This window comes from Chionomys nivalis, chromosome 3 (genome assembly GCF_950005125.1).
Source record: "Chionomys nivalis chromosome 3, mChiNiv1.1, whole genome shotgun sequence".
Lineage (NCBI taxonomy): Eukaryota > Metazoa > Chordata > Mammalia > Rodentia > Cricetidae > Chionomys > Chionomys nivalis.
The window spans coordinates 78,917,852-78,928,869 of NC_080088.1; the positions used below are offsets into that span (position 1 = coordinate 78,917,852).

General features: G+C 40.2%; 1 protein-coding gene across 1 annotated transcript; it reads right to left on the reverse strand.

Moving 5' to 3' along the window:
- Positions 1-1,445: 1,445 nt before the first annotated feature.
- On the reverse strand, positions 1,446-10,332 carry LOC130871331 (ADP/ATP translocase 2-like). Its single transcript, XM_057764681.1, has 2 exons — positions 10,292-10,332; positions 1,446-2,087 (listed from the first exon to the last, which is right to left on the reverse strand). Exons 1-2 carry the CDS (start codon positions 10,330-10,332, stop codon positions 1,451-1,453), a joined length of 678 nt encoding a protein of 225 aa, XP_057620664.1. The 3' UTR covers positions 1,446-1,450.
- Positions 10,333-11,018: the final 686 nt, after the last annotated feature.

An 11,018-nucleotide genomic window follows, 5' to 3' on the forward strand; every position in this document is an offset into this window, starting at 1 on the left:
GAATACAAGGGTCATTCCTAAATATAATAAAAGCAATTTATAGCAAGCCGTCAGCTAACATCAAATTAAATGGAGAGAAACTCAAAGCTATTCCACTAAAATCAGGAACACGACAAGGTTGTCCACTCTCTCCATACCTCTTTAATATAGTGCTTGAAATTCTAGCAATAGCAATAAGACAACATAAGGGGATCAAAGGGATTCAAATCGGCAATGGGTTCTTGATCCTATTGCACGTAATGGCTTTGTGGGAGCCCAGGTAGTTTGGATGCTCACCTTAATAGACCTGGATGGAGGTGGGTGGTCCTTGGACCTCCCACAGGGCAGAGAAACCTGCTTGCTCTTTGGGCTGAGGAGGAAGGAAGACTTGATTGCGGGAGGGGGAGGGAATGGGAGGTGGTGGCGGGGAAGAGGCAGAAATCTTTAATAATTAAATAAATTAATTAATAAAAAAAAATAAAAGGTGAAAAAAATAAAATAAAAGTCATCACAGAGTGGAAATATCCACAAATATTTCCACAGAGATTCACGCCCAGCACTACAGCAGAGGTAATCACTTTTTTAGGAAATGCTGTCTGGAAAATATAGGAGTTATCTCTCATAACCCCATGAATCAACAAACAAAGGTTTGATTTGTAGGATCAAGTTACCTAACAAAGGTGTTTATACATCTGATGATTTACTTAATTCCCCAACCACCATTTCAGAGTAGCATGTGTTTAAAAGTAAAAGTCTAGTGGGCTGTGGGAAAGAGCAAGACACACGTGAGTGTGGACTAACGTGTTTTTCTTATAATTATCTTTTGGAGACTTTGACCAAAGGTGTTCCAATGTAAGAGTCTATGGTTGGGGCATATTGTTAAGCCAACGCATTTGAAATCATTTAATCCCTCTGAATGTGGCACCTGTGTGAGACAGACACTTGCAGCTAAATCAATTTGTCGTGTCCTTCTATTAATGCTGTACCCTAAGTTTTTAAAGACTCATTTGTTTATTATTTTTACGTGTGTGTGTGTGTATTGCATAGATTTATATGTACCAAGTTTGTGTAGGAGCTCCCAGAGACCAGAGGAGAGCATTGGATTCCCTGGAACAAGAGTTGCAAATAGTTGTGTGCCATGTGGATCTAGGTTCCTCTGCAAGAGGAAGCTCTAAGCCATTCTCTTCAGTCCTGTATTTTTTTTTTTGTCTTTAGATATTTTTTATTTCCTCAATTTTTATTATCAGGAGTGACTGAAATAAAAAATATAATTGAGTTCCATCATTATTGTCATTATGGAAATGGCTTTAAGAGAAAACTGGTCAGATGAATATTATTGCTTCCCACTTTTCAACTGGTAAATAGTTGCCATTGATAAAACAGACAAGCCCAGAGAATCTGTCCAGAATGTTCAAGATATGGTGTATTATATACAACATGCCTGTTCTCGGGGAGGACATCTACGACATAATTATGTGTACTTCTTGATCTCATCATACAAGACAAGCACAAAGGCACCACCCATGCCCCTGAGAACGCTGGACCATGCACCCTTGAAAAAGGCCTTGCTTCCTTTGTCACGAGCAATCTTCCTCCAGCAGTCGATCTTGCCTGTGTACATGATGTCAGTTCCTTTGCGTCCTGACTGCATCATCATACGACGGCGAACCGTGTCAAAGAGATAGGAAGTCAAGCCAGCGACAGCGGTGACAGACTGTGCAATCATCCAGCTGATGAAGATGTGAGTGTTCTTGGGATCTGGAAGTGTCATAGATGCAGTGTCATAGATGCCAAAGTAGGCAGCTCGGTAGATGATAATGCCCTGGACTGACACATTAAAGCCTTGGTACAGGCCCCTAATCCCATCAGATTTGTAGATCTTAACCAGGCAGTCACCAAGGCCTTTGGATTCCCTTTCAGCTCCAGCTTTGCCCACATCAGCTGCTAGACGGGTACGGGCAAAATCAAGGGGGTACACAAAGCACAAAGATGTGGCCCCAGCGGCACCACCTGATGCCAGGTTCCCTGCAAAGTAGCGCCAAAACTGGGTCCTCTTGTCCACACCACCCAAAAAGATCTGCTTGCATTTATCTTTTGAAGGCAAAGTCCTGTATTTTTAAATTTAAAAAAAATCAATAATTACATGCTAATCAATTACCAGGAATTAAGATACTTTCATAAGAGAGAGAAAATGGTGGCAGGACAGCTATCTTCATGGCCTAGCACCTGGACCAATGTGGGTTGCGTTTTAATTTGTCAACCATGCATGATCGGGAAGACAGAGGCATTGTTAGTGAAACAGGTAGGGTATGCACAAAGAAAGGAGAAGTATTAGAGAGACTTTGTACAAACAACACAATATATACAGAGACCAGCAAAGGGTAGACATTTGCTTTGGGATTTCCATGAGTATTTGGGAATCAGTCTGAACTCAGAAAAAAAAAATCCCTTGATACAAGCTGTGCTCTCTAAGAGAAACTGAAAGCGAGGTTCCATGAGAAGTTTTCAGTGGAAGACTATCAGTGGTGCTGGGCCCAGTTCAGGGCTTTTCATAAGGGTTCTAATCTCTCTTCAGCTTTGTTGTGTGGTCTAAGAAAGTTCAGGTTGGCAGTATCATTAAATCTTGATCTTAATGGCATATTAGGGGATGTTTAGATAATCTGAGAAAGAATTGCAATACTTTAAATGTGTTCAAAACCTAGGCCAAGGAAACTCAATTGATAGGTTGTAGTAATCTGATTCCCCTGGTCAAAGAACCCCCAATAAATATCCCAGGTAGGAAGTTTAAAGTTTCAAATGATGAGAGTAACAGAGAAAACCATGTTTTGAAGGAAGCACACAGACTGTTAAAAATCCTGCAGCCATATCTACAGTATACAGATTTGTCTCTGGAAATACGTTCTTGATTTGGTATGAATTTATGCTTCCTTGGTTAGGGGAGCTAGTTGCTATTCTATTCTCTAAAAAACTTGATAAAACTTGATGTAATTTCTCCTTTAGAAGGAACTGTGGGTGAGTGTAGTGGTCAATAACTTCTATTATTTAGGTTAATGCATGAGTCACCTAAATAACTTCTGTGAGTCTCTAATTTTATATCTTTAGAAAGGAGTTTATGACTATACAATCTATCCTTTACTCCTGTGGCGTTGTCTTGTTTTACCTGATACGGTAAAAACCTGACATTTCCTATAAATCTGTCACAAATATCCTTATTTTTATTATCTACTGGTGAGGAAAACAGTGACATCACAGATGGAATAAAAATGAAGTAAATGTGTCTTCTGGAGTCATAGAAGAGTTGTTCACCCTGCCTTGAAGGGTGGTGGCAGTATATACAAACCATCATTGTTTTCAGGTACTGGATGCTCGGCCCTACTGTCCTGTGTTGGGTTGGTCAACAAACGGCAAGGACATAGGTAGAAATAACCTGGAAGAGCATCACCAACTGGAGCGGGAGGGAATCTGCAAGGGTGCCATGACTGAGATAAAAGACTTTTACACAGAGATTGACCCAGCCAATGACACATCTCTTTCTTTCCAGATCTAGGAAATCAGTAAGAATCTCAGCATCAGATCTCCAGCAACAGCAGACCGAGACGGGTTGCTGCTCTGGGTCAGTGAACCACTGGGGTCCTCTGCAGAACTAGCAGTCCATACACTTAAGCAGACAACCATGGAAGTGGACACCCCAGGATTCTGGGAAAATGAGGACAGAAGAAATAAATGCCAGCTTCCTTCCCTCTCAGAAGGAACATCCTTGGGGTGACCCACTTCTTTCTTCTCTTTTCCACTCTCCTTTATTTCTGCAGTGTTCGGCGTTCACAGGGTCTCGTGCGTGCCACGAAAGTGCTCTGCTGCTGACCTATGTCCCCCGGGCCTCTCATTTATTCTTTCATCCATTTTCCATCCTTACTCTTTTGAGTTACCTCTCTGTTTCTCTGGAGAGTGCATCTAAAGTATAGGACATATATTGGAATCCTTGTCTCTCGGTTTGCTTCTGGGAGACCCTGGACTAAGAGAGTACATTGATGTTGTCAACTGCCAGCTGCCAGTAGGACAGCCATCTTTCATCGCATGAACAAAGGAAGGCTGTGCTTTAACTTGCCTGCTTAGGATTTGATATTTTTATCCTACTCCATGACAGCCTGAAAAAAAATCTGATTGACTTGCTTAAAGCATAGCCGCTATATGAAGGGATGTTTAGATTCAGTTTATACTTAATTTGAGTTTGAGTGCTCCATCCTTAAACAAAACAGCAGCTGAAAATTTTCCAAATGGATTGTTTGATTCAGTGATTTGTAAACTACATTCTACAAATGCAGCTTCCAAAAGAATTTGCTAAATATCCATAGGTCTCCCCGAATGTCTTGGATAAGACACAGTTCACCACACCAGAGTATAATATGGTATCCATAAAGCTAAAGCTCCCTCAAGTTCCCACAGCAGCGTACATTCATTTCACTCACTGGCTGAACCTCAGTCTGAGGTTATTATTCCAAATGCTGGGTAAAAGAGGCTATAGGTGTAGGGGCAAGACTTGCACCCATGCACTCAATTATTCTTTGACTTATAGAAGAGTCATTGAGCATTAATGATGTTAAGGGAATTTTTAAATTATGGTGAAGATATGAGTTTCACTAGTTTAACTTATACTCATTATTTTTAACTTGTTCATCAATTTGTAAGTAATATTAAAGGAGCAATAACCCCTTGATTAGTACCCAGCATAAAGAAAAGAGGCAAGGCTGTGTCGTCTATGAGTTGGTGAGGTGTTAAAAAGTAGACTGTTAAGGGTCTGAGTAAACCTCTCACCAGTACAGCCTTGTTAACTGTTGAGGTGTATGTCTGTATATTTCTCCTTGAAACCCTCTTCTATGCGTGTGGAAAGGGGTGAGTGGGCTAAGAGTTGCTCCAGGGAAAACGTTAGTTGAGTGTGAGATGTGATCTTAGGACACACAGATACAAGGCTAGGAACTCCCTGAATCTGACATGCTCCCACTCTGAGAGCTATGTTACACACACACACACACATACACACACACACAGCCGAAATACATAAATACAACCTTCTCAGTCTGTATAGTTTTGCCGAATCTGCACTTCACTGTTTTTTCAAATTGTTGTTGTTAAGAACAGTGAAAGACTTGCCTTGATAATTAAACACAAATGGCTTAACACCACTTTGTGTAAGTTAACAGTAACTGGGGGACACACCTGCACCCTAGTTCTTGTTCTGCAGCCCAGTATGCTTCAGTGTGGCCTGCACTAGTCAGGACAGGCTGCTTTCTTTCCCAGCACAGAGCTTGGCCCTGAGGACTGGCAGTCTGTCCTCATACAGACGGTATGCCCACGTTGTTCAGTTCAGCGCAGCTCTGCTTCTTCTTTTCTTTAACGATTTATTTATTTTTATTTTATGTGTAGGAGTATTTTACATGCATGTATATCTGCAACACATGCATTCCTGGTAACCATGGAGTCCAGAAGAGGGTGTTGAATCCCCTGAGACAGTTGTTGCAGGCAGTTGTGAGATGCCACAACTCTTTGTCAGAGCAGCAAGTGTCTGCTAACCCATCTTTATAGTCCCTACTTTTTCTTTCTCGCTCAGAAACCACACTGGGATCAGGCGAGGTGGCTCAGTTGGTAAAGTATTTGCTACTCAAGTATGAGGAATTGAGTCTAGCTCCCCACATCCTATGTAAAGTGGGCCATGCCAGTGTTATGTCTTTAATTACAGAACTTCTATAGCAAGATAGGAGGTAGATTCAGGAGAATCCCTGTAATCTCAGTCAGGGGCCAGCTAGCCTGGCTCACACAGAAACTAAAAACAGGAAACCAAGAGACCCTGTCTTAAACAAGAGGAAGGTGAAAACTAAACCCGAGGAGGTTTTCCTGAGAGTTCTTCAGGCCACAGTGGCCTTCATGCATACATACACATGAATGTGAACCTCCCTGAACACACACACACACAAGGCAAACAAATGTACACCTTCCGAACACACAAACATGAATGTGCACCTTCCTTAATACATATGTACATACATGCATACATACATACACATACTCACATACACACAATACATTCACATATATAATTAAAACAATATTTTTAATTAATAACAAATTTATTATTAAAAGATTATTTTAATTGGACTAGAGAGATGGCTCAGCAGTTAAGAGTACTGACAGCTCTTCCAGAGGACCCAGGTTCAATTCCCAGCACCCACATGGCAGCTCACAACTATCTGTAAATCCAGTTCCAGGGGATCTGATACCTTCACACCAATGCACTTAAAATAAAGTTAAATAAATCATAAAGATTGTTTTAAAACAATGTTTTAATTAATAACACATTTAGTGAAATAATTTAGGTTTAAAAAGCAGTCTGAGGACACTGGTACCTTGAAAGTTACCGAGTGGAGAAAATAGATACGGATAGGACTCAAGGGATTCTCCAATTGTAATTTACCATTTAGCTAAGAAGTGAGAAAATTTATTTCATTCATTACTTTTGATTTAAACAATTATTTTTTCTCATTCATTCACTAGAAGATCAGAAGAATAATTTTGGATAGAAAATAAGTAAAATAAGTTCTGCTCACTCTCCCCACCTTTCTCTCTTCCCTTCTCTCACTCTTGCTTTCTCTGAAAATTGGTCAAGAATCTTGGATTTCTGTCATCATGATATAGACAATGCAGGAATTTTTCACCTCCAAATTCTGCAAAAATAGCAAACATATGCAGTACTATGTCTGGGGAAGATGATCTGCTTTACCAATTGGAAGTGAGATGTCCATGCTAATGTTTTATTCCTCTGTAGTTTTTAAACATGTGCAAAAAAATTTACAGTTCTAAGGATAAGAATAAAGTTTGCTTTTGTTGGCCCCTAAAGTTATTTTCTTCATTTTTCAGAGCTAATGGAGACAGCGTGCCCAAAAGTTGTACCATGAGTACAAAGAAAGAATAGACATTTGTTCTAATGAGTGTTACACAAATCTAAACTCCAGGGTGTCCACCTTGCAGGCATGATGGATCTTTTTGAATTTGACATAAGGTTAAAATTGTTGATTTGGCAGAGACAGTTACTGCATCTATATCAGAGACAATTGCAAGTATCCTCTTCAAAATGTCAGGCTGACTACTAACATGATGGTAATATTGTTAAACTTGAAATAGTTAGGATACCCTAGATTATACCCTAACTATAGGAGTTACTGAAATCTAAATAACTTGGTAACTGTGCATATGGTACATATGGCTTAAGTTTTACCTTTAATTGGCCAATACTGAACATATATTTATAGAGTACAATTCAATATATATGTGTGTATATATATATAAACATATGTATATATGCATACCTATGTGTATGTGTAGTTGCAAGAGAAAATCAATCTGATTAGGTTATCCTCCTAATGTGATGTGATGTATCTGTGAGTATCCAATGGTGATGTGTTCAACGGGTAGGCAAAGATAGCTGAGACATATGCCTGTACTCTGTTTCCTGCCCTGCCTATATGGTAAGTTCTACAGTTACCTCCCTGACAAACACCAAAGTCTATGTTTTCATCCTTGTAATAAAAGGTACAATGTTTGTGTATCATTTACACATGTGCTGAAAGTCATTTCGAGAATACTATGTTGCCTTATGTGGTTTAAATGCTATTAAATAATTGTACTGTATTATTTAAGTAGCCATTGAAATCTAATTATGTTCTCCTGTACTAGGTTGGTATTTCCAGTCTGCCTGTATACATGCACACATTATGTGCACATACATGTCTATTTTTCCCTGAATTATTCCATTTTTGCTAAGAAAGACCCTTATTACAAACACTTTCTTAGAATATTCCAAGATGACACTTGTACTATTTTTCTCTGAAAAGGAACATTTTATCATTTAACTCTTGTTGATCTATGAATATCCAGATGACTTTCATTGGGAATTGTGTGGCAGGAGGCTTAATTGTTTAAACTTTCCTTAGGGAAGCACTATTCACAGTTTCAATCTGATGTCTCCATTCTTCAGTTTGATTTTCCCTCTCTGGTCAAGATCAAAAATCAGCAAAGACTCTTCAGTTAAAAACAATTTTTTATTAGCTTTTGATCTATATTCACTGTAAAAGAAAATAAAATTATAGTTCTTCATAAAGAAGATAACATATCATAAGAAAGGAGTTTATATATAATTGTTCAGGAATACTTGAGGCATATTTAACTTAAAATTAAAGTAGGCATTCTGACTATCCCCAAATGAAAGATTTGATGTGCTAGAGGCTAGATTGACTCAGATAATACAATACAGCTAAAATGGATTTTGGGGGTGTCTGTAACCAATTTTAAGATTGTGTATAGCATAATCAGGTTGCAAAGAATAAGCTATTTAGGCAAGTTAACCTCCAATGTAGCTTCTAGATGAGTTATTCCTTAGACTTACTATGTTTTCCTTTATGTGTGTTCAATATGAATTGTTCTTACTAGAACAGATTTGTACGAGTTAATGCAAACCTTAGTAAATTGATAAGCTAAGATGATATGATGGGTTCTTATCTCGGGTTCTTGTCCCACCCTCCCTTCAAGAATGGAGTGTGCATACAGCAAAGGGAAAGCAAGTGAAACTTTACTTTTCATGCAGGAGTAACAATTTAAATGTGAGACACAATGATCAGTATGGCAAGACTGATGCAGGTGGGTCTTCTATCTATCTGTTGCTTTCATTGGTTAATTAATAAAGAAAACTGCTTGGCCTGATAGGGCAGAATTTAGATAGGCGGAGTAGACTGAACAGAATGCTGGGAAGAAGGGAAGTGGGACAGACGCTATAGCTCTTCTCTCCAAGATGGACACAGGTTAAGATCCTTCCCAGTAAGCCACCACCTCGTGGTGCTACACAGATTATTAGAAATGGGTTAATCAAGATGTGAGAATTAGCCTGTAAAAGGCTAGAGCTAATGGGCCAAGCAGTGTTTAAAAGAATACAGTTTCCGTGTAATTATTTTGGGTAAAGCTAGCCGGTGGCCGGGAGCCTAGCGGTGGGAAGCGGCCCGCAGCTCCTTCTACACATGACATTCCTGCGGTGCAGTAGTGCACTTATATCTTGGCAGTAACTAACAGTTGTCTAAGTAGACTTAAATTGACATCCCAATGTAAAGATAGGAAATCCCACAGATCCCTATATCTAGATGAATAGCTACAGATAATAAACAAATGTTGAGAGAAGGATGATTATTCTTCTCTGGGAGCAACCTCCTTGGAAGGTTTTCCAGTGCCAGGTTGACAGCCTTAGAAACATACACATCCACGCAACACTAACAGGATTTAGTAGGCTGAATTTGTATAGTGATTGTGTGTATATGAAACAACAATGAACAAAGATGAGGAGTTAATGAATTTGGGTGGGGAGAGCTCTGCTGTAAGGAGTAGGAAGAGAGGAAGTGAGAAATAGTGTAATTATATTGAAATGATACAATTTCGAATTGTATTTGAAAACTTTGGATAGGAAAGTCAAATTCTGAGGCCTTTAGTAGTAGAATGTTAGCAGAAAGAGGTTGTGGGCCTCACAACTCTGTGCTCTCAGCAGGCATTGGAAGGCCAGGCAAGACTATCAGCAAGTGTCTTAGCTCAAAAGCACCTCCAGATGCTAGTAAGCAGCACTCCCTGCAGACAAAGTGTGAAGAAGGAAAGTCACAGATGGGAGTCACATGGGAGGATTTCTGTCTTTGGCAAGACTTAAAGGTCAGAGACAGCTGAAGGGCTGAACTCTTCCATGTAGCCAAAGTGTAAAGTCTTGGAGGCCGATGTCAGCTTGAGTGTCCCTACCTATATCCTCACTCAGGTCAAGTTCTGGAGACTAGAGCAGAGGGAGTCTGATCAGTTGCTGTCCAAGGCAGAGGCTTCAGATGTGGAGCACCCTTATGGGTCTGTCTTCCTTCTCTGAAGATTGGGAAGCAGGAGGTGGCTAACAGTAGCACCAAGGCTGACCAGGAGCAGGGCTTTATTATCTTCTTTCTCTTACTCCTCTGACCCCAGGAATCTGAATCCCCACAGTTCCCCCACTCTGTTATATAGAAGCAACTGTGGCCCTGGTTAGCTAATGTGCCTGCATGCAAATAAGGTTTAGAATGAGACCTGCCAGAGAATAGCCATCCAACTTGGATGGGGAGGCAAGAACACTGAGTCCTTTGACCTTCTCCATTGGGTCAGTAGTCTACTGCCGCCTGCAGTGCCAGGGAAGCTGACATTTAGTTGTTGAAGGGAGTTTCTTGCTACTTTGTGGTTGCTGTATTGACAAATGACCACCTTTGCACTTAGCTACTCTCCACTAGAGATCTCGTCACCATGATCATCCTTGGTCATCGTTGGGCAGCAGGCTGATCTTCCTGCTCTTTCATTCACTCTTCTATCCTGCAGCTGGATTCCACACCCTGATTACACTAAGGACTTTTCATGTCAGTTTCTTCTAGCCAGCGTTTGGGGTGTTTTGCTTCGTTCTGGCCTCTGTTTCACCAACAGCTGAGGTTACCAACTAGACCATGGTGGTAGACTGTCAGATTCAGTCCAATTTAAGCTCCTTGGGGGCTCTTGAGGGTTCTTCTGATTCTTAACAGAACCTAAAATACTTTCAGCAAACAAACTTTGTCTTGTAAAATAAAAGTAAGCCTTGATATTCCTTCTCGGGATTTCATACTTGCAGGCTGAGTATCAGAGTGTTCCACAAAGAGAACTGGTGTTCCTAACCAAGGATCACTGAAATACAGGTGTGTCTCTCAGAAGAGGAGGTACTTAAACTGTGTTATCATGGTTAACACCTGGATCTGGAGGAGCAGATACATTTTGACAGGATGTTATGAGCAGACCCTCACATCTTGTACCACAGCCAATTGCAAAATCTTTGTTTCATGAGACCATGCTTGCTACAAAGAATCCCTTTCCAAAATACCTTTTAGTGTTTGGCACACGATTATTATTACTTGGGGACCTCATGGGGAAGTTGTCAATGACCCAGCTTATTTCGGGTTGAGTTGGTGTATAGTTTAGTATGA

Coding starts and splice junctions, on each gene's coding strand:
- LOC130871331 (XM_057764681.1), bottom strand. CDS start 10,332: ATGACCAAGGATGATCATGGTGACGAGATCTCTAGTGGAGA. Junction 2,088..10,291: donor GACGAGATCTCTAGTGGAGA/GTAGCTAAGTGC, acceptor TTAAAAATACAG/GACTTTGCCTTCAAAAGATA.